General features: G+C 38.8%; 2 protein-coding genes across 5 annotated transcripts; one reads left to right on the top strand and one right to left on the bottom strand.

The window, feature by feature from the left end:
• The first annotated feature begins 496 nt into the window (after positions 1-496).
• LOC144196031 (PDZ domain-containing protein 2-like) lies at positions 497-21,210 on the top strand. Of its 3 annotated transcripts, none has more exons than XM_077716000.1 (26): positions 497-839; positions 4,901-5,276; positions 6,061-6,515; positions 6,640-7,138; positions 10,268-10,413; positions 10,942-11,074; positions 11,516-11,569; positions 12,210-12,309; positions 12,459-12,610; positions 13,193-13,312; positions 13,470-13,584; positions 13,672-13,745; positions 13,849-14,071; positions 14,345-14,462; positions 14,549-14,681; positions 14,779-14,863; positions 14,957-15,030; positions 15,212-15,326; positions 15,406-16,109; positions 16,232-16,376; positions 17,288-19,664; positions 19,741-19,849; positions 19,934-20,035; positions 20,153-20,423; positions 20,583-20,705; positions 20,800-21,210. In XM_077716000.1, the coding sequence occupies exons 2-26, from the start codon at positions 5,157-5,159 to the stop codon at positions 20,964-20,966; spliced, it is 6,714 nt and encodes a 2,237-aa protein (XP_077572126.1). In that variant the 5' UTR covers positions 497-839; positions 4,901-5,156; the 3' UTR covers positions 20,967-21,210. The 3 variants fall into 3 exon arrangements, with proteins under 3 accessions (XP_077572126.1, XP_077572125.1, XP_077572124.1); XM_077715999.1 differs by having other exon boundaries at positions 6,049-6,515; positions 15,215-15,326; XM_077715998.1 differs by having other exon boundaries at positions 6,049-6,515.
• Positions 9,740-23,154, bottom strand: LOC144196064 (dihydrofolate reductase-like). 2 transcript variants are annotated; one of them, XM_077716056.1, is made up of 11 exons: positions 23,022-23,154; positions 22,580-22,629; positions 22,306-22,411; positions 22,091-22,214; positions 21,802-21,917; positions 14,542-14,725; positions 13,186-13,346; positions 12,441-12,596; positions 12,219-12,368; positions 11,508-11,613; positions 9,740-11,082 (listed from the first exon to the last, which is right to left on the bottom strand). In XM_077716056.1, the coding sequence occupies exons 1-6, from the start codon at positions 23,111-23,113 to the stop codon at positions 14,704-14,706; spliced, it is 510 nt and encodes a 169-aa protein (XP_077572182.1). In that variant the 5' UTR covers positions 23,114-23,154; the 3' UTR covers positions 9,740-11,082; positions 11,508-11,613; positions 12,219-12,368; positions 12,441-12,596; positions 13,186-13,346; positions 14,542-14,703. The 2 variants fall into 2 exon arrangements, with proteins under 2 accessions (XP_077572182.1, XP_077572179.1); XM_077716053.1 differs by lacking the exons at positions 9,740-11,082; positions 11,508-11,613; positions 12,219-12,368; ... (1 more) ...; positions 13,186-13,346; positions 14,542-14,725 and adding an exon at positions 21,300-21,459.
• Between the last annotated feature and the right edge of the window lie 8 nt (positions 23,155-23,162).

Below are 23,162 nucleotides of genomic sequence, written 5' to 3'. Positions count from 1 at the left end.
CGCACACATCTTCAAAATCAGAAAAGGTATTTAATATAATTCCAGTTCTTTGTACTTTAGAAAATGAAAAAATAAAAAAGGAGGTGCACTTACGAACTAATATCAGGTGTTTTTAAAGAAGATGAGCAGAAGTGGGACCAAAATGAATTTAAGTTACCATCAGGGAGGGCTTGGGCCAAATCTGCGTTGTGACAAATAACTCCCCCCACTACTAAGCGTTTTTTCCCTCCTTGGAAAATAAAAACCACAAACAATCTCCACTCAAACATGTGATCCATACATTCTACACATTGGAGAAAATAAGCATTGTCTGGCTTGAAAGAAGCTATGCAAACCACAATATGGTAACCATAATTATGTTTAGTTGTGTATGTGTACTATTTATTTGACTGTAAATCCGTTTTCTCGTGCGACGCGAGAGAAAAGCGTTTGGGAAGGGGGCGGAGTTAATGGTAATAACAACGTAGCAGTCTATGTTTTGGCCCCGCCTACTGCGGGCTGACACAGACGCTGCCAATGCCGCTTGATTCCCCAAAGTATTTTAATCATACCTTTGGCTAAAGCGACACAGATGGGAAAGCAACAAACCAATCTTACACGTTTATGCTCGTTTTTAAGAAGGCCTATTTGTAATCGGGCTCTTTTCATCTTCACCGAGATTTTGAGTGAGCCATGCAATTTCTTTTTGCAACGCCGCGAGTGAAATCGGGGTTTATGGAGTTGAGTTTGACTGGAAAAGTCCATGTCTTTTCTTTTTTAAAACATCATCATGAACATCATACGGCGTTGGAAACAAGAATGGTCACGCTGCTTTGAAATACATCGCCATGCAACACAAGGTAAAGCGTTAACTATGTTTTTTTCCCTTTTTTTTTAATTTGATGCTGTCTGCAGGCCCCCCGCCCCCAACCCCCCCCCCCCCCCCCCCCCCCAAAAAGTCATTCAGTCGAGTCTGAGTTGTGACAGTTTCAGGATGCGCCTTGAGAAACGATCAAAACTATCAAAATGGGTTTTTAGATTAACACACAGCCTAAGGCGTGTTAACTCTGTCCTAACATGCGTCCTCACAAAAGAATTCTGCAAAGAGGATTTGAGTTGTGTACTGCAACACTACAAAACAACCTTTAATCTATTGTTGTATTTGGAAAATAAAATGAATTATAGCATTTTTCTTCAATGCATACAACTATTTGGTAGCCAGCCAAATTGAAACAATCCTTACAACCTCAACAATGCTAGGAATTGAACACAGATGAACACAATCAAGTTTGGCAAATATTGTGATTTTTTTCATATGATCTATTTACAAAAATATAAGATTATGTTTAGTTGTATTTCAAGGATACCACATCTATTTTTATTTTTTTAATGTCAGCTCCACCTCACTTTGCAGCAAATGAAATGTGGGATTAGTTTGTTGTTGTTACCCATGAAAGATCATCACATATTAAATTAACTGTGTACAAGAAGCTCATTGATTTAAATTAATTTCAAAGGACAACTGGACAAGAAACACTAGAAGACATTTAATATAAAATATATTGTAAAATTAAATTCCCGAACTAACAACTACATTCGACTAGACGTCTTGTTAGTCTGCAATTAAAAACCAGTGATGATACATGGCTCCAAAATGTCAAGTGAAACCATGGAGAGTGTGATCCAACTTTTTAAAGAAATTAAATCCTGATTTGATGTGGTAAAAAATGTTAGCTGTTCACTGTCAGCCATGTCAAAAATATGGAGCAAGTACAAACTATTTGGAAAGGTTAAAGGCATGCAGGGTGGTCCTAGTCAATGTCCTCTTGACCATTGGTATGTTCCACTAGCTTGCACTAAGTTCAGATGTCCTTGAGTGGGCACATAACTCAAAAATCACCTGCCACCCTGGGACACAAAAAAACTCATGATGTCCTGCTCCAGCAGATCTAGGCCACCCTGCAAGAGGATGCTAGGGAGTTTGTAAATGTTTGGTCCGTTTGCAACCAAAACAAGCTTCCCCCAAGAGCCCCAATGGTCTCCTGCATTCTTGCCTCCGGTCCCACATTGTCGTGGAACTTGTCATGGGACTGCCACTAGCTGATGGCAACACAACAATCCAATTGTTAACTGTTTTAGTTAAGATATCTCACTTCATGTCCTGACTTAAACTGCCCTCTGCCAAGGTGACATCAGTAGTAGTCCTCCAAAATGTTTTCCGCCTCCATGGCCCCTCAAAGTGGTCCCAATGAGTGCTAAATTCGCACTTGTATTCTGGAGAGAGTTTCTGCAATCTTCTCATAGTTTTCCATCCGCAGTCCAACTGGCTGTCCGAATCAGGAGTGGTGTAGTCTCGGAGAAACCTGCATCCTAACAGCTACTCTGAATTGAATATGGAGGGAAACAAATGTCAATTTTCAATCTAAATTGAAGATGTCACTGAGTGCATTGTTGTTCCAGGTTCAAACTTGCCGGACTTGATATTAAGAAACAGTTAGTGTAATCCTGTACTTGTGTAGCCTCAAGTCTAGACTCACAAGTATGAACTTGTCATTCTTTGTATTAAGAAACAGACACTTTGAGCTGTTAAAAAATTTAATGGTGGTGCAACAAAGTACTAGTTCTGTGTTTGCTTGTCATTCGATATTTGTTTTCCCCTGAAATTAGGCAGAAATGCAGTTTTAAAAGACATCGGGAGACCCCCCCCCCTAAAAAAATCCTGCCAACTGAGATAAGGTGACACAAAGTATATCACTCAATCAAACTATCCTACCGTAGCATCTAAACATCTTAATAAAACAATAAATATCCTAAGTTATATTACTAATACTGAAGGTTTTGGTGGATTGATGAATCAAATCATGTTATGACCTTTATGTTAGCGAACTTTGATTTGTTAAGACGTTACATTTGTAACATACAAAAAGGGCTTTTTCCTAATCTTAGGCCATATGTTCACAATAGGGGGAGGGGAGGATAGGATTGGATAAGTAAGAAATATAGGTCAGTCTGAAACAAAGAATGGTTCATGTATCCCAATTTTAAAATAATAAAACCCTTTTCGACCATGACATAATCATTCACTTGAAAAGAAAATACTAGTGGGGAAATATTTTCAAAGTGTCCAGATAAAAATTGCGTGACCGAAACGAACGTGGCATTAAAAGAGTACATTAGCCTCTTCCCATGTGCAACATTGCGATTAATTGTGAGTCACGCTGGGACAGGGGTTTCAGAAAAGATTTTAGGTTAGGTTAGAACCTTATTTCATCCCTTATTTGGGAAATTTCTGGGTTGCAGTAGCAAGACGGACATAAGACACAGAAGACAACGTAGACCTAGCTAAAAAAATATTTTAAATGATTTTAATATAAAATAATGTATATAATGATCATTTTAAATATGTTATTGCTTGTCCTAACGGAAGAACACATTTTCATATATCATATCAAGTCAAGGATTGATTTTTGGATGCTTCCTATATGGGATGCTTAGTTGTCAATACACTAGCCTGTCATATGTTTTGCCAACTGGGACCATGCCCTCCTCAGATGTGTTTTATACGAATGAAAGAGAACAGCTTACCACTTGTCTGTGGTGATGCACAAAGTTGATATCTCAGCTGAATTTTCTGAACACACCCTCAGCGCCATTGTTTTCCCGAGCGCTGTAACAAAGAGCTCCGGCAAAGAGATGTGACACTGTTGAACTAGGGATTTGCTAGCTTTATCTGGAGTCATAACGTTTTAATAGGCTTTTGGGGTTGCTGATGTATCAATCTACTGTACACTTGTTGATGTAAAGTTTTGTACGAACATTGCAGAGAATGGTAAAAAACTACAATAAGTCCAACGTGCAATTTTAAAACTAAGCAGGACTTGCCTGCCTTCATGCAAAATACTTGAATACTATAGACAGACTGTACCACAAAATGCAACGCTTTATTTGAAGGCCAGTCTTTATATCGTAATTATAGTGCGGTCTGGTGGTAGCCTGGCTTTTTATCTCTAATTGCCAAAGATGTGGCTGTGCACGACTCTGTCTTTGAAGTTAAGTTTACAGCAACTGGTCAGCCCATATTCCCCACTTCTTATCGGGACTGTTCATTTTCATTCACCAGAGGATTTAATAACCATGTTGCAGACTATTAATAACAAACTACGTAAACTCGTACATAAATAGAGTATGTATACCGCAACCCTGGACATTGTTCAATACGTCGTTGTGGTCAGTGACATGGTTACGTCCTCTCGCAATGTGTGTCTGTTTTTTTATGATGTCTTTAAGCTTTTTTTTTTGTGTTGGCTCGGACCATTCTTTTACTGCAAAGGCCTCCACTGGAAAGGACTATATAATTTGGTGATAAAGTTAGGAGCTTGTTTTCCTCAAATCACTGTCTACTAGTAGCAATAGGTTTTAAAACAATGTTTTTGGAATATTCTACAAAGTAAATTGTAGATGTCTCTTTTGACAATTCTATTAATGTATATGAATATATATACCATTAGTATAGTCACCATAATAAGTAGCTGTTTGTATTTTCAGAAAATATACATAAGAAAAACAATAAGTAAGTTAATTTTCAAACATGACTAACCAAGATTCTTTTAATGTGTGTATGCAACATACCACAACATGGCTCTCTTCGCTTATTGGTCGGTCACAAGAACATAAACAGGAAGAAGGTTGTTTGTTGATAATTGTAATGCCAGATGTAAACCTCTAGTGCGCCAGTAAGTAAAGAGCACTTTAAAAGTATGATTGAGACATGATATCCTAATTTGTCTAGATTAAAAAAAACATAATAGCAGGTTCCAATGACTACAAATCTAATTAAGATAATTAAAATATACCATCATATTTTTAAGCATAAATCTGCCTAATATTAAACTAACAAATGCATTTTTTTTTTTTTTTTTAGGTATTCATGGGACGCTACTACAAAGTCCCCAGAAAATCTATACAAGTATTCTCTACAATCAATTACACTGAATCCAAGATTGGGTTTATTTTATATATACTGACAAATACAATGTTACCTCTATCATGGTATTGAAGAAATTGATATCAAGCCCATGGAATATGTTTATTGAGTGATTGATTGATGGCTGCATGGACATTTACCAGTATCAACTTTGCTGTTGGTGATGAAGTCTGAGCAGGCCTAAAATGCCAGAATGCCCATATCCCAGGACAATGCCCTCAGCATCCTTTCACTTCTCAAGGAATGGCTTGGAACTCATGCCGAGAAATCGCACCACAATGATGTCTCCCATCTGGAAACTTGCGTCGGCAAGGTACTTTACTTCCTTCTGTTATAAAGTATGACACCCAATAGGCTTCTTATTGGAAGGAACATTTTAAAAAAAATGTAGAAAAAAATCAGTTCCTGAGAATAGTAACATTAACTTTCAATGGAAACTTCCAAATGAATACACAATGTAACTGAGTGACATTACATAGAGATATAGTACATTTAATATCCAGATTGGAACAAATCAGCCAGCAATTATGTTGTCCTCATAGTGCCCAGTTTTTCCTCCAAAAAAGTCCTGGGAATATTAAGCTAAAAAAAATACTGTCATGATTATGGTGTGTGAATGTGCTACAGCAGCACACACAATTCTGGCAACACATAAAAGATGAATTATGGCCCAGCCACAAAAAAAGAATGGACTCACTAATAACTGGAGGATAGGCCGCCAAGACTCAGCCACATAGTCAGCCAAAACACGTTCCTGTTATTTGCCTTTGATCCCATAATCTCCTGCTTTTATCATTTTAAAGAATCATTTATAAAATAAATCCTGTGACATATGCTGTCCTTGTTTTCCAGGTTTTCACACCATAAAATCGCTTATCAGTGTTCTCTGTATCTCGAAACAAAACATGTCTGGGGTTAGATTTATCCCCCCAAAAAAACAGACACACTTCCAACAAATACAGAAGACATTGAAAATGTTTTTTCCCCTCACAAATGTTAACACTAAAGTCACATGTCTGATAAAATGGATAAAACTGTGAAATTCGCAGAGTTGATTTATTTTAATCACATTTTTTTTTGGGCAGCCCTGTGACCAGAATGGAGAATCAGAACAAGGTTGCAATAATATTTACATGAAGAATGAAGACGTGGAGAACTTGTCCCTTTGTCTGCCTGCCATTCAGAAACTAGTCGAATACATAAAGTTCAACTTCATAGAGGATTACTCCGCTTCATCTAGCGACCTATCCTCCGACAACGAAGGCTCAGATGTTGAAGTTCACGCTATTTCAATCCAGAAAAATGAAGGTGACCCATCCGAATTTGGTCTCAGCTTTGGAAACATTCCAATTTTTGGAGATCCCGATGGAAAAAAGAAAGGTGGACCGAGGAGGAGGCGAGACCAGAGTCCAATCATGCATGTGGGATGCATCTGGGTGACCGAAGTAAGAAAGGGAAGCCCGGCAACCTGCTGTGGCAAAATCAAATTAAGAGATGAACTCTTATCCCTGAATGGACAGCTCATGGTGGGCGTGGATGTTAGTGGAGCCAGGTAAGACCATTCAAAATAGCATTCAAAGTCAACAAAGTTTAATGTGAACATTTTAGGTTGTCTTCTTCAGTGCTTAAAAATTCTGAGTTCCCAAGAATAACTCCTGCTTACAATGTATTTACAGTTATTTGGCGGATCAGTGCTGGAATGGAGGCTATATTTACCTTGTCCTGTTGCGGAGAGTGAAGCGAAAAGCTCCTCTCCCTCCCCACGGCTCTCCGAGTTCGCCCATCGGTTACGATGGCCTCGGCGACCAGTCGCCGTGTTTTCCACCCGCCGACTCTTTTGACAGTCCCGTGACGTGCAAACGTACACGCAAACTTGGTGTCATTTCACGGTCGCCCGGCAAAAGAGATGCCAACAGCGATACGGACTCTGAATTTCAGAGTTATTGTAGCGACATTAGCTCTGGCTTTGCCGATGGAATCTGCCCCTCCAAGGAGAAAAGGGAGGATATGTTCTCCACGCGGATGTCTGCAGAGGAAGGCCACGGCACCTTACCTCATGCCAAATTTACGCACCACCATCGCCGCAATGGAGGAACCGCCACGCTGCCTATAAGGAGTCACAGTCAAGTGTTGGAAAGCAAAAAGGATTCTTTCTGCAGCACGCTTCCCAATCAAGTAAGTTGCACATTTTTATCATTGTAGTATGATGTTATAGTATGTGTATCATTTTCAATTCTATTTTGTATTTTTTTTTTTACTAACAACATATTGATTGTGAATGTGTTCTAGTTGGAAACAGATTGAAGATAACATCTTTGCTTTCTATTATTCAGGGTTAGTTGCACAAGCGTGGAAAATTCATTTTATACGTGAAATATTTCTAATTTTGATTCACAAAATTTAAAATGAGCGAGTACATTTTATAATTCATATGTGGAAATTAATAACCATGTTCATTGTTCCAAAATCAAACTAAACATAATGTTTGCTTGTATTGCTGACGTCCTTTATCTAGCAACATTTTATGAATGCTACAAAAGTCAAAATTTATAAGTAAAATATAAGGATATTTAAAGTGTTTTAGTCAATTAAAAAATAAAAAATTATGAAAATACAATTGGTGGAATAGAATACAATAGAATAGAAGCCTTTTGTTGCTTGTTTTGTTGGTATGTATTTTGTTAGCTGCGGATGTAAAAAGATTATAGACTGACAAATAGTGGTTGAAAATGTGGGTCAGAGACAGACAGCTGGTGTACTAACCCATATTACAAGGATTTTAAATGTAAATCCATGTCACATGTGCTTTTGATGGAAAGTTGTCAAATATTTATGAATCTGTAGGCTGATGAAGAGCCTTGTCGATAGTACAACAAGCTTTGTACATTGAAAAAAAAATGCCTCCCATGCAGTAGGTGAGGTTCCACGTCCCGGTGTTGCAAGTCAATCTCGGTGGATGCTGAATAATTTTGCCATTAAAAAAGACGGAGTCATTCACCCCTTTCCTTGAATAAAAGCTTCCAATGACCATGTATAAGCAAGCAGAGTGCAACTGAATAAGTGTTCAGTGGTGGATGAAGCATTTTGTCAAAAAAATGACTAAGTGTTTCACCCATTTCCTTGGATAAAACGTTTCAACAACCTAGTACCAGTAGAGTGGTGGATCAGTGGATAAGTCAACAGTCTCCCTAATCTGTGGTCCTGGGTTCAAATCCTAGTGAATGCAAAGATTTTCCCACTATTATTCAGGTATTTGAAAGAGATAAGAGTACAAGTGCTACTGGCCACTCTCACAGGTTGGTGGCCCAGTGGCTAAGTCATCAGTCTCCCACCTCTGTGGTCCTGGGTTCAAATCCAAGTACCAGCAAAGATTTTCCATATATTATTCAGTTAAAAGAATAAGTTCTAATGGCTAAGTGTTTAACTGAATAAGTATTCAGTGGTGGAGGAAGCATTTTGTGAAAAAAATGACTAAGTGTTTCACCCATTTCCTTGGATAAAACGTTTCAACAACCATGTATATGTGTGAGGGTGGTGGCCCAGTGGTTAAGTCATCAGTCTGCCAACTCTTTGGTCCTTGGTTCAATTCCCAGTGCATGCAAAGATTTTCCCACAATTGTTCAGGTAAAAGAATACGTATTTATGTCTAAGTGTCTAACTGAATAAGTCTTCAGTGGTGGATGAAGCATTTTGTGAAAAAAATGACTAAGTGTTTCACCCAGTTTCCTTGGATAAAACGTTTCAACACCTATGTATAAGTGGGGCACGAGTTGGTGTAGTGGGTTGCACACTCGCCTTTGCACGGAGAGAACGTGAGTTCGCTTCCCGGTGTCGGCGGTTGACTGACCAAGCAAGCGGTCGAGGGTCGGCCGAAGGCCGACCCGAGAACGCCTTATGCACAGACAGGTCCCTCCAACATTCTTCCGAACTGCCGAAGGCAGTTCGGAATATAACCTTTTGCTGAAAAATATGACTAAGTGTTTAAAATAAATTAAAAAGATTTTTCTTTTTTTTTCTTCTTATTCCATTTACTGAACCACATGGTGTAGTGATCAGCCAAACGACAGCAAGAATCGAACCCAGGTCTCCCAGACGGGAGTCCAGTGATCTAACCTCTGTGCCACCAAGTGGCTATACTTTCCTTAGTAATCATTTGAGTGTCTTGACAAGAAGTCCACAGAAACAACTAAGCGAAAATGTGTCCCAACCGGGACTTGAACCCAGGTCTCCCGGACGAGAGACATGTGAGTTAACCACTATGCCACCAAGTAGCTACACTTTCCTTTGTCATCATTTGAGGGTCTTGACTGCAAATACATAGAAACAATTAAGGGAAAATGTTTCCCGACCGGGATTCGAACCCCAGCCTCCCACATGGGAGTCAGGTGACTTAACCTCTAAGCCACGAATTGGCTCCAATTTCTTTTGTCATTATTGGAAGGTGTTGACTACTAATACATAGAAACAATTAAGGGAAAATGTTTCCCGACCGGGATTCGAACCCCAGCCTCCCACATGGGAGTCAGGTGACTTAACCTCTAAACCACGAATTGGCTTCACTTGCCTGTCATTATTGGAAAATCTGGACTACACACAGTTGTTTTTATTTAAGGGAGAATGATTACCAACTGGGATTTGAACCCTGTTTGCCCACACTTGGGGCATATTTCTGACCCTGGCAACAAATAATGGCTGAAATGTAATTGGTTAAATGCTTTAATATGAAAATACACAGCTGGTAGCAGTGCAACCAGTGGGAAAGCAATAAAAGGAAGCTAACAGACCATTTGGATTTATTTCATAAGTATTGATGGACAAAATATAATACATGATTTAGATATTTCTTAGGCCAGCAGAGAAGGCCCTGACGGTGCAGCACTGCTGTACACTATGTTGTGATTGGCTAGGACACGAGGATTGGTCATGGATTATGGCTATTACGGAATTAGAAGGATTTGTGCCATCTGTTAAGTGTGATGTAATGCATCTCTACCTTGAAGTAAATCCAATGCTAAATCCATTATCCTATAGTTTTCAAAGATTTTTATATACTGCTCAAAAGTAAATATTACACAAAACAAATTATTGCTAGTTTTTCTACTTCTATCTACAGTTGGTGTGAGAACCTCTGGGTACCTACCGATGATACTTTGTAAAACGTACAAACAAAGCTTACGATAATTTATCTCAGGACGACAATTATCAAACAAATACAGTTTTTTTTTTGTTGTAATTCTTATTATTGTCTTTTTTCCTGTGCTTTGATCTTCTGTTTATTTATTTTGTTTTTCTCCTTTCCTAAAGCCAAAGGAGGGCTGCCACATCTGGAAAATGCACCTGGTTAAAGGTCAAGAGGGTTTAGGCATACAGATAACTGGGGGGCGCGGATCCAAACGCTCCCCCCATGGGATTAACATCACTCATATTGAGGAGGGAGGAACCATTCACAGGTTTGCTTTTTCATTGCCTGGTCTCAAGGTTTTGTTTTTTTTTCTTCTTTTGGCTGGGCACAAAGATTATACGAAATAGCACAGTTTACAAAGGAGAATTAAAACAAACACATACTTTCTGACTAAACACAAAAAAAACAGAGCTACTGCATTCAGCTGTCTTCTGCCTATTTTTCCAATCAAACCGTTGCTTGGGGAGCCTTTTGTGTTGTTTCAAGAGTCTTAACAAAGAAAGGTAATTAAAGAGCGCTTCCTCAGTTCTAATGCGCTTCTATTTTACCCCACAAAGATGTATTTCATATTCATATTGTTTTAGTTGAAGCAATATTGTTTGGCAATATCAGATTCATGCACATCTTTTTATATTCCTGTCAATGTATATTTTCCCGAGATAAATAATCTACAGTTATGGATTACTGAGAATTTCAGTGGTTTTTCAACTAAATTATTATGTAGTCCTGTAAACATTTGTTTCTTTTGTGTTTCTTGTAACATGTAAATTTACATGAATTTGAACGTGTTTTATAGGGATGGTCGTCTTCAAGCTGGGGATGAGTTGCTTATGATTAATGGTCAGTCACTAGTGGGTCTTACTCATCAAGAGGCCGTTTGTATCCTCCGCGCTTCCACTGGTCTTGTCCAGCTCGTCGTTGCCAGCCGGGTAACACACTCAATCAATAGCATTATTGGTTATGATGTAACCATATAGTATATGCAGTAATCCCTCGATTATCGCAGTTAATGTAGACCCGATACGGCTGCGATTAAACAAAAAAAAACACAAAGTATGGTCAGCCCTATTCAAAAATTAATAATTTTTGATTTGTTTTTACTTTAGTGCTGAGTCCTAGTAGCAAGCGAAGGTCAGGGGAGTGGCTTCGGCTTGCGAGTTTCAGCGTGGATTTTCACATTTTTATGAATTTACATCAAAAATTGAATTTTAAAAAAATCCCCAGAAAAAAATTGCAATGTAGTAAGCCGCGATAGTTGAAGCCGCGATATTCGAGGGATTACTGTAGGTGCGTATATGTATATATATGTATGTGTATATACATGTGGCTTTTTTAATGAAAAGTAGTAAATATTCTTCTTACCCACGCAGGAAGAATCTGATGTAGGTTTCCAACAGCATCCATCCACGAGTTTGCCCGATCTGGTTAGCATCTCCAACTCATTTTAACCACCTCGTTAGATTTGTCTCTATATGTTACGGATAATATGATTCAGATATTTTGTTAAGTGTTAGAATTTCAAAATGATATAATGGTCTTTTTTTGCAGTAATCTTAGATTAGTGTAAATAAAAGTCAGCATTCCATAGTATTTACCACTTGCTGTGTGTAGTGGTTGGTTTTAACTAACTAAATTTGGGTTACTCATTCAACCTCAAAAGATTGGCTGCTTATTTGTTGTGAAATGGTTGTATAATACTATAGTTGGGGTATTCATTTAGCTTTGGAATTTGGGTCAAAACCCAGTTGGGGTTTACCCAAGTTGTATTCAGTCTCTTTTTGACCCAATATTTTGGTCAATATGAACCCCTATAAAATAGCTTTGCTTTACAAAAGCAGTGTTCCCCAAATGACCAATATCCTCTGCAAAAATTAACTCTGTGCTCTTATATAGTATATTTATATTTACAGGACATATATTTCAAAACGTGGTTGTGAGCGGCTAAAATAAAACAATGGAATGTCATGGCCAAGTAAATTGCTAGTGTTCAGCAAGTGCTTCTGGAATTTGGGCCACAACAACAAGAAACAAAGAGCAACCATTTCTATTATTGTTTGCTAACAGTTGACTAACCTGGAGAAACTAGAAGACACATGCCAAAAAGAGGCCATCAGAGGATCGAGTTGCAGTCTTGCACCCACAAAGCTTTGCAGTCAATCCCAGAGTGAGTAATATTGCAAACCCACTTGAAATGTGTAGGATTGCCTTCAGATAGTAACATCCCTAAAAGTCGCCATTCTGCTTATATGCTAGAACATTTATGAACACATTTCTAACATGAAATTTGCATCTTACTATTTGTTGCGGTCGTAGGTGGCAGCTGTCGTTTGGAGTCGGTTGGTGAAGATGATGAGCTCTTTCTGGAGAACAGTGTGAGCCGTTGCGATGTCACACCCAAGGCCTCAAAGCCAGGCAGACGTAAACACTCCTTACCGCAACAGCTGGATACCGCTGTAGATAGACAGGTATTATGACTGGCGATATTATTTACTAACTAAAAGTCACAAATCCTTTTAAGTTAGAGTAAAATTTTGCTCCAACAATGCATTTGAAAATAGCAAAGGTTAATTCTCGTGTCCTCTGAAGAGGTGTTGTGTACACTCACTTTAAGTTGAAGGATCCAGGGTTTAAAAAAATTGCAATTTGAAGTGTCTTGGTGTCCTGTATGAATCCAATTATCATTATTACCAAATGACAGTATTCCTATTAGGATTCAACATGAACTAAAACCCATTTAAAGTGTCAATTCAAACCATATTATACTTCTCAGCCTATGACGCAGAGGTGAGGACTCTCGTGGCTAGATTATGTTAATGAGATGAAAAAAAGGAAATAAGCAAATAGGAAGAAACAACAAGCCCTCATCATTAATTCATGGCAATCCACATTTTGTAAATGACTTTTTGAATATAAAATGGGGTTTAGGATTTAAAAAGTACAGAAAATAATGGCATGTTTGTTGGAAATTATTTGTAATGTGAGCTGAAAAGGTTATTATGGCTGTATTTATTTTTTCATTAGATTGTCACATCACTTTTACCTTTCAGGATTATCAGATCATTAAGAAATCAGCACGTTCGTTAAGCACCGTTCAAGTGGAATCACCATGGCGACTGGCACAACCATCAATTATCTCCAGCATAGTACTAATGAAAGGCCAAGGGAAGGTGGGTGCACTCGTCATGCCAGCTTGAATAAAGCCTGTAAAATATATACACGGAAATGTGCGTGACATTTTTGTTCACTGCTTCAAAGTTTTGCTAAACATTTGATTTTCATTTGCTCTTTTCTATTGCCCTTCATTCATCATCAAAATCTCCTCAGGGCCTTGGATTCAGTATTGTTGGTGGTCAGGATTCAGCTCGTGGTCAAATGGGAATTTTTGTCAAGACTATTTTCTCTCATGGCGCTGCAGCTGCTGACGGTCGCCTAAAAGAGGGTAACTTCTTTTTTTTTCCTCTCTCTCTCATAACAGAAACTGAATACTATAGAGAAATGCAATTTGACCACAACTTTTTCTGCACAGGAGATGAGATTTTAGAGGTAAATGGAGAGTCTCTCCAAGGACTGACACATCAACAAGCCATCCAGGCTTTCAAGGTTCGATCACTCATCGCATTAAATCATAATGTAAAACTGATATATTATGCAGAATCCACTCAAATGGATATTGTCATATTTATGTTTTCTGTTCCTTCTGCAGCAACTGAAAAAAGGCGTTGTGACTCTAACAATTCGAACTCGCCTTCGAAGCCCCAGTCTTACACCCTGTGCAACCCCAAGTGTGCGTAGCCGATCCAGCTCCCCCAATTCTAACACCAGTGAGGGAACACCAGTTCCCTTTGGAGCTGATGAGACTGATAGCCAGAGGAGTTCTGGTCCTGGTCCAAAAGACTGCATCATTATGGAGGTCACACTTGATAAAGGTTCTACCATATTTTATTTTCTTTTATCGACAGATTTATGTCACTAAAGATATGTATGAAAACTACAAAGGGCAAATTTAGACTTTGTTTAGTCGTCGGAAGAATTTTTGTGATTTCTCCATTGGGTTTCTCATATATTGTAAACATTAGATGGAAACAAATAGGTTAAGTACCAGGTACCGACTTAACTAAAACTAGAAGTAGTATGGATGTACCTTTTTGAGACCTATAAATATATATATATATAATTTTTTTTCTTTCTTTCCCCTTCAGAGCCTGGTGTTGGCCTGGGGATCGGAGTTTGTTTTCTTACCCCAGAAAACTCTGCTCCTGGCATCTACATCCATAGTTTAGCCCTGGGATCTGTTGCCAAAATGGATGGCCGGCTGAGGTAAAGGCATTTGTGTACTTTTACAAAGTAATCAAGAGGGAAATCTGGTTACTTACTTGAAGGTCACATGTTTTCTCACCTTTAAGCCGGGGGGATCAGATCTTGGAGGTGGATTCCGTCAGTCTTCGTTTCGCTGCCCTCAGTGAAGCCTACGCCATTCTCAGTGAATGCGGCCCTGGACCCGTCAGTCTCATCATCAGTCGGCACCCTAATCCTAAAGTAAGTCTCCTTTCTGTATACTCTAGTCGTGTTTGTAATGCTCACTGACAGTGAAACAAAAAAGATAAAATGTTTCAAAACAACTATCTTTACTCAGATATCAGAGCAAGAGATGGATCATTTCATAGCTCAATCCACACACAAAGGCAAAATGAACAAGAGACATTCATCTCATTCTCAAGGTCTGATTTTTTTCTTTCTTAGTTCTGTTATTCACTCGTGTCAACAAAATATTTTGGCAATATTCTTGTCTAAATTGACTTTTTTTCCACCAGGCATTTCCTGTAAAGGCGATGGATCACCTGCTCTAAGCTGGACCATGAAGAGATTTCTGGAGCCCGCAAGTAGGGTATGTAGCAATACAAGTTTAAGTGGGAAACTAGAATTTCTACATAAAGGGATGCACACTGCATTGTAAACTATTTTATTCACAATGATGCACAATTATTTTACTACTATGATTACTAATATTAAGTAATTTATTGCTGCATTATTGTTGAGAATTGTTAATTCTTTTATTTCCTAATTAGCAGGGCTCACTCAGCTCAGAGAAAGAGTTATCGCAGTACTTCTCATCGGATATTTCCAGCCAATCGTGCTCGGCCAAATCAGTGGGCTCGACTGCAGATGAAGCCCACCATCAAGGTACTAACATCCCTATTAACAATGTAACCTCACATTTTCCTAAGATCTGTTTTAACATGGTGCCGTTTCTTATTTTCAGGAGCTGATGTAGAATGTGACACCATGTACAATGCATCGAAAGACAAGAGCAGTCCTCTATCCAGTCAGTCGAAGAACGCAGTCAACTTGTCCATTGTTGTGTCTGATCGCAACTCGGCACGAAGCCCACTTCTCCATCAGCGAGGAGTCATTCAAGAGGATAAGATGGGAAAAGAGGAGGACTCAACAACAGGTGTTGCAGCGTTATCCCTGGACGGCGACGACAACGCTCACTTCTGGGGCGAGAGGCAGACAACACCGCTATACAGCGGTAGGAAAGAAGGCTATACAGATACCTATAAACTACCCGAGTCTCCCTTTATGCCAATCCGTTGCCCCTCCAAGCAGAAATTAGCAGAAATAGATGACCGCATTGCTTTTCAGCATCCCCCCGAGACAGGAGAGAAAGCATCGACGCTAGTTAAAAGCGTATCATGTCCTGAAGCTGCAGATTTCACAGAGCAGCAAAACAACAGCGCTAGTGGGCCTTCACCAAGTGCAAAAAAATCAATGACGTCAAGTGTCCTGCTGGATGATCACCACTATCCCAAGGGAACTGAAATTGAGGGGTTTGGTGTTTGTGAGGTTCACACTGTGACTCTGACAAGAAAGAAAGATGAATCTTTTGGGCTGGACTTGGAGATTATATCATCCCCTCTGAAAGTTGTCATCAATGGGTTAAAGCCTCTGGGTGCAGCAGAAAGAGTAAGTTCTGATTGAATTGTAAGTCAAATTTAAAAAAAAAGACCTGAAACATAGGCTGAAAATGATGCTGTTGATCTAAGAAAGGTTTGGTGTTGTTGTGACTAGTGATGTTCTGCTTACAGGAATCAAATGGAGTATTGGGTCCGGGTGATGAGATTGTAACTATTGCTGATAAACGGGTGAGCTCCTGTAGCTACCAGGAATTATGTGAACTCATGCATAACCTTCCAACAACAATGTCTTTGGAAGTTAAGAAGCCTCTTTCAGGTAAGGCCAGAGTACGCCAACATCCCTAAACTGCATCCCATAATCATTTTCAAGCACTAACGTAATACAATTTAAAAAAAAAAAAAAATCACCCTTTAATTTAATTACCATTGATTTTAATAAATTTTTATGTAGACGAAAACCAAACAAAAAAACAATAATATATTTTGTTTCCTTTCTCATTACCATTTTTAATGCAATGTTTTTTTTTGTTCCACCAGTATTAAAACAAAATCTAACTACCGCTTGTGCTTTTCAAAATGCATTTTTTGATAAGGTTTTTTCAGTAAACCCTGTACCCATGTCTTCCCTTACATGTTGACCTAAGATTTAGGTTTAAGTCACACTCGCTCACCTCCCCAAAACAGCCTTCATGCATCTGGCTATCTATCCATGGTGACTATGCTACGTTGTATTGTTTGCGATTAGTAATCAACGCTAGCTTTTTTTCCTGTAGCTTAGCTCCCTGCATGTTAACAAAAAAAAAAACAGTTGAAAATGTGTTTGCTCAATGCCAAGTCTGTTTATTTCCCTCTTTAGTTTTGCTCCATTTTTGAGTAATTAATAAAAATTGGCCCCAATTGGTGTCAAATACATAAAGGACAAACAAATAGATAAACTTTGTTCTGGCTGTGAACACTATCTCTCAAAAAATGTTTTTTTAATAATAGGGCAAACCCATTAGGGAGAAAAAGTCATCCAATTGCAAAATGATTGACAAAAACATAATTATGGGAAATTTATCTTGTAAACACATTTTCAAACTTCTTGCATTGTTTTTTTTAACTAGTGTAGTTAACTTCTTAATTTATAATAGAGTAGGTTCTACTGGCAGCAAACTCATCCATGATAAACATGTATAAAACACTCCATTTTTCTTTACATTGACAAAACTATCATTTGTCTTGAAGCTGTAGATGGGCTCTCCACAATAACCGAGTTCTCCGGGAGCAGTGACAAAGACACCGGACTCAACCCAGACAATCCGCAACCATTACATGCCGAGATAGTTGAATCTGAAAACAACCCCCACATAAACAATGAAAGTCCAACTCCAGTCACCAACATTGATGATATTCTGTCTGAAATGATCCTCCATTCCACTTGCAGCACCACCCCCCAAGAAAATATGCTTGAGAAACCTTCAAATTCACAAGATTCTTTTTTAGTGGATGGAGGAAACGTAAAGGGGAGCCCTGCACATGTGAACCCACTTCATCAAAATAACACTTGCATTGCAAACGAATTACACCCTGAAACGCTTAATGCTGTGCATCAAGAGAAAGTCTCCGATATACCCCAAGACAGCAACTCCAGTGACAACTTGACATGTAACAATGTCAAGCTTGGCAAATTGGCCAGTGTCGGTCAACATTTTCAGGTGCCATCCTCAAAAGGGAACACATTTGAGCCTGATTCCAGTAAGAACCAGAATCCTGTTGACAATATATACCTCAAAACCTCACCTAATAGAGTTTTGTCGTCGCAGCACGCCAGCCAAAACAAAAACCTGGATAAGACTACCGATATGTTTCTCAGTTCTATAGACTTGATCAAGCACGAATCCTTATTGCTTTCCCAATCAACAGCTGTCTCAGCCACCAAGAAGCCAAGCCTGTCATCTCCTTCATTGTCACCTATTGAGTATCAGAATTCCGCCATTGAGCCAGAATCTGTCCAACGTCAAGATTCGGAGGCAAACAAATCTAGAAGCCTTTCCCCACCGGATTGCAGTATCATCCGGAATAGCCCTACAATGTTGTCTGATGGTGCCTTGCTCAACTCAGAAAAAACAAACATTCCTACCACTTATATTTCATCTACAGTACAGACAAAAACTATGATGAACAAAGAAAAAACCCCGGAGTGTAGACCAAACCGAATCCAAAATATAAACCCCAGCAACAACACACAGTCAAAACATCAGCATGAAGATCCAAATGATGATGAATTTCAAGTTGAAACTCAGATCACACCTGACAACGGGTTTAAAGAAAAGGTTCAAAGAATAAAGAGGGAAAGCGCTAAAGTTGGAACATTGCAAAATCATACCAAATCGGACACTTCAGTTGTTTCATCAGGCAATAAAAATGACTTCCGTAACCAGTCTACAAACCTCATGGCAGGAAAAACATTGACTCCCATTTTGAAAATCAAAAACACACTCAACAAAAACAGTGTCACTTTATCCACACTCAGCGTAAGAAAGACTATGCATGATTTATCAGATGACATATTTGGAACAGTTGTTCCCAACAAAAAAGACATCAATTTAGAGACCAAAACAACATCAGACCCAAAGACATTGTCTCACTCGCCCGCCACTCAGAGAACATTTATCGAAGTTCAGTTGTCTTCATCATCTTGCGCGTCACCCGTGCGGGCAAAAAAGTTGACCGTCGAAGTACAAAATCCTGCAGCAACTCAAAAACACACAGAATCCAAATCAACACCTGCACCACCAATTTGTAACTCCATTTTAGTCCCAACAAATCAAACTGAAAAAAGACCATGTAAAGACCCAAAGACTGACACCCAAACCATTGAAAACCCAAAGTCCGGGACACCCAAACTGTACAAGAAGACAATACTAAGGCGAAGCTTTGTTGCAGACCCTCCCTTTTCGGTTGACTACAATCCCTTCTCTGTCCAACACAAGATTAAGTCCTTTGAAAATCTGGCTCTCCTCGACAAGCCTTTGTCTAAAGGTAGTGACATTCACTCCTACGCTTCAGCATACAGGGCCTCCCTGAACCAAAGGATTGCGGGCTACATGGGCTTGATCAAATGTCCTGACGAGAGAGTACAACACCACCGTTTTAGCTCATTTGAAGACACCTTATTGTCTACCACATCCTACTCGTCACCGAGATCGCAGTCAAGTGTCACATTGAAAAATCTTGACCCTCCAGTATGTGCTAAGCACAACCTTGTCTCTGAAGTACAAAACATTCCCGATGTTGCCCCCGAGACGCCGCCAGTGGTGCGTCGAAAAAATGCCAGACTTTTCCGAAACCAGTTGCGGCAAGCCAGAGCTCTCAGCATGCCTGAATTGGGGAAACTATTCACGTGTGATTTGCTGAGCAAAAGAGATGATTCAATTGATGAACCTGTGGACAACGTCACTTCAGCTACCCCAGAAACTATGTGCTCTTCTTCATCGCCTCCACTCCAAACAAAAGTGGAAATGACAAAAAGAAAGCAAAGAAACATTGGATCTACTGAAGAAACGACTGAGAAAACCATCCTTAAACAATGTCAACAGTCGGAGCCATCTTGGAGTATCAGGCAAGGAATTAACTTAATGAGAATAAATGTAATTAATAAAAACAATAATAATCAATCCACTGTATCTTGTGTTCAGGTTAAAAGATCTAAACGCTCCTTCTTCGAGTCAGTCAAAGTTGCAAGCACTTCACATGGCTACAACAAACACTCCTACTCTACTCGTGGAAACAAACAATTACATAGAGGTATCACATAAAGGCCTATGATTCCTAACATTAATTGCACGGTTACAATACTCCATTGAGTTTTTGTCCGACTTATTTCTACAGGCTAACGGACAGGCTCAGCTTGTGGTCCTTCACAAAGAGGAAGGTTCAGGACTTGGTTTTAGTATTGCTGGTGGAAGTGACCTGGAGCAGAAGACAATCACCGTAAGGGATTTGCCTTTATACTTTCAACAATTATTTGCAGCATTTGTCAGTATTTTATTTTTTTTATAAAAATGAGTTTGAGTAAAGGTGTGAATGTCAATATCTTTGCATTACCAGGTTCATCGGGTCTTTAGTAAAGGAGCAGCCAGCTTAGAGGGCACAATTCTGAGAGGTGATAGAATTATTTCTATAAATGGCACACGCCTAGATGGTAAAACACACGGAGAGGCCATATCCTGCCTCCATCAAGCTAAACTATCCATGCAAGCATCGGTAGTTATTTGCAGACACATGGTCAGTGAAAAGAATCCACTTGAAAAGCTTGATTCAACTGGCCAACCACAAATGAGGTTATCTGCCACCAAGATGTCTTTGCAGAAAAGTACAGGTAAATAAAAATGTTGATAAAAATTAAACAATGGTAACATGTTTGGACATTGTGACAGAACATAGCCAAACAGCTAAAATGTTGAAATTTTGTATCAGGATTAATTCAGGTGATGTGGCATTAACCCTTTAAATAAAAATGTCTGATTTAAAAATTTAGGTCCAAATGGGGCTTTAAAAGTTGAGCTTCACAAGACAGGGGCTGGACTTGGGTTCAGTCTGGATGGGGGGAAATCCTCAAGTACTGGAGACAAGCCCCTTACTGTAAAACGCATTTTTAAAGGTAAAATGCTTTTTCCTTTTTTTTTTTTTTTAATTAAAAAAATGTAATTAAGGAATACAGTTTGGCATTAAATTGCTATGTCCCTCTACAACAGGAGGCGCTGCTGATCTATCTGGGGTACTAGAAGTTGGTGATGAGGTCTTGTCAATAAATGGATTGTCACTGGAAGGTCTCATGCATCATGATGCCTGGAAAATCCTTAAAGAAACTAATGAAGGGCCCAACCACCTTGTCATTCGCAAACTTGGAGACCGGCTCTAATTCTTTGAAGGAAAAACTGATTTCAAACCACTTTTAAGACAGAAATCAAAGTGCAAAAAAACAAAGTAGTAAAGATAATGGCGTGGATGCAAGTCTTACTAGTCATTTTTTTAACAGCTCAGTATTATTGCGTGATTTTACAAGATACTGTCATCTCACCACCAATGTTGGTGAGAGCAGCGTGTTTACAGCCTGTAATATATCTAAGAAATGTGATTTGCCAATAAAATGTTGATTTTAAAAAGCTTGAGTTTTTTTTTAACAGTGCATTTAGCCCTCAAATGTAAGATATCAAGACAACACTACTTGCAAATAGAACAATTGCAGACAGGATGTCATTTAAAATATATTGTTTATGGCAAAATATAGTACAGAAAATTTCATTTACGATGTTTCTTGAATGTATTGACATCAATGGACAATGCTCTCATAAACTTCAAATTTGTATTGGATACCATTTTCCTCTTGTAGACCCTGAGGTACACCAGGAAAGCTAGAAGATATAAAATTTCACTGAATTAATTTAATTCATTCCAAATGGGCATTTAGAATTAAATAAGACTTGCATATAAGCAAAACCTAACCTCAGTGTCACAAATTCAGTTAAACTATGTTAAATGTTATCTTCTTTTTAAACCAATGCGGAAAGCAACTTACACTTGCACGTTTTTGACTGAACAAAACATGGATGTCAAAGTCCAGAAAAATTATAGAACTGTAAACCTTTGGACTTATAACTGACTGTGCCATTTTTAGACCAAAAACAGGAGGATTTTTCTCCATAACAACTGAAGTATTGCTACCACTGCTTTTACAAGAACAAAGATAAACTCACCTAGGCAGCAGATTGTAGTCATCCGTGCTGAGTTCAGGGAAGAATGTATCACATGGGAACTGTTTTAGAACTTGTGTGACAAATAACCTTCTGATGCCTTGGCTCTCCATCAACTCCTACAAATATTAACATCAAGCCAGTGTGAACAAAAGGCAACACGACAACATTTACCAACATGAACAACATTTAAAAGTGGCATTTCTAGTAACCAGTACTAGTGCAGCGGAGTGCTTAAGATATTTTTCTTATTTTTTAACATTTAATAACAACAACAAAAATGAAGTTTTACCTTGTAGAGTGAGCTGCCTCCTATAACCCAGACCTGATCGGCCCGCTCCGAAAGCTCCGTGTTAATCAGCCTGAGAGCTGAGATAAAATCAGGAGCCAAGTGATGAGCTCCATGAGGAGGATCTCTGTAGGCCAAGCAAGATTATTGTTAAAACGGAGAAATACAACATCATAATGATGGGTGATTATTTGAGAAGAGTGAAGGGATGACCTTACTTGAGTTGTCGACTAAGTACGATATTGATCCTGTTATTTAAAGGTCTGTTTTTTTCTGGGATGGAAAACCATGTCTTCCTGCCCATGATCACCACATTCTGCTTACCTGCAGAAGACAGCAAATCGCATCATGACAACAAATCTTCAAGATAGCAATGGGTGCCATTCAGGAATGGATTGAAAATTATGGCATGATATAACCTATAAAATACTTCAGACATATGGCAGTTGTGATGCAACTTTTTCTCCATCTCCAATGAAACTTAAACATTACCTTCCACAGATGCCGTGGCCGTCATTTTCCGGAAGTATTTGAATTCTTCACTAAAAGAAGGGGAAAACAAACCAAAGTTGCTCTGAAATTTAAATGGTTATTTACGATCGCTGCCAGGACATCCCAATGAAATGGATTGGACGTCTATTGCCGTCAATGGCACAGAAACATGATCATTGCATCCTAGCCATTCAAGTTCAAATTAATTTGATGTTTATCGCAGTAAATCAGGCAATGCTGCACTGATCACACTATTACCACAGGAGTAATTTTATAAATTGCAATATAAATATATAGCCTACACTATATCTAATATTGATGTGTATTATACACTGTGCAGTATTAAAAAGCGATGCAAATCGCAGGATCCACGTTTTTTTACTACCTACAGTTTACAGCAAATCATTTTAATTGAACAAAATCAGAAAGTACTGCAACTTACTTGAGTCTTGTGGGGTGCCATGGTAGATTTCCGTCTTTGCCTATTCCCAAATTGGGACACATTGCAACGATACCGTTCAAGATGCGCGCCATACTTTTGCCCTTTTGGACCACAGGTCGGACTTCCAGTTCGCTTTTCCGG

Source organism: Stigmatopora nigra, chromosome 4 (assembly GCF_051989575.1).
Source record: "Stigmatopora nigra isolate UIUO_SnigA chromosome 4, RoL_Snig_1.1, whole genome shotgun sequence".
Lineage (NCBI taxonomy): Eukaryota > Metazoa > Chordata > Actinopteri > Syngnathiformes > Syngnathidae > Stigmatopora > Stigmatopora nigra.
Note: the sequence above shows the minus strand (reverse complement) of the source record. Positions and strands in the feature narration are given on the sequence as shown.

Excerpts from the sequence above, each read along its gene's own strand:
- LOC144196064 (XM_077716053.1), bottom strand. The coding sequence starts at position 23,113 with ATGGCGCGCATCTTGAACGGTATCGTTGCAATGTGTCCCAATTTGGGA. Across the intron at positions 22,215-22,305 it reads GTACTTAGTCGACAACTCAA|AGATCCTCCTCATGGAGCTC; the intron begins GTAAGGTCATCC and ends CTTGGCCTACAG. Across the intron at positions 21,460-21,801 it reads GACTACAATCTGCTGCCTAG|CTTTCCTGGTGTACCTCAGG; the intron begins GTGAGTTTATCT and ends TATATCTTCTAG.
- LOC144196031 (XM_077715998.1), top strand. The coding sequence starts at position 5,157 with ATGCCCATATCCCAGGACAATGCCCTCAGCATCCTTTCACTTCTCAAG. Across the intron at positions 12,310-12,458 it reads GCTTTGCAGTCAATCCCAGA|GTGGCAGCTGTCGTTTGGAG; the intron begins GTGAGTAATATT and ends TTGCGGTCGTAG. Across the intron at positions 14,682-14,778 it reads GTCGGCACCCTAATCCTAAA|ATATCAGAGCAAGAGATGGA; the intron begins GTAAGTCTCCTT and ends ATCTTTACTCAG.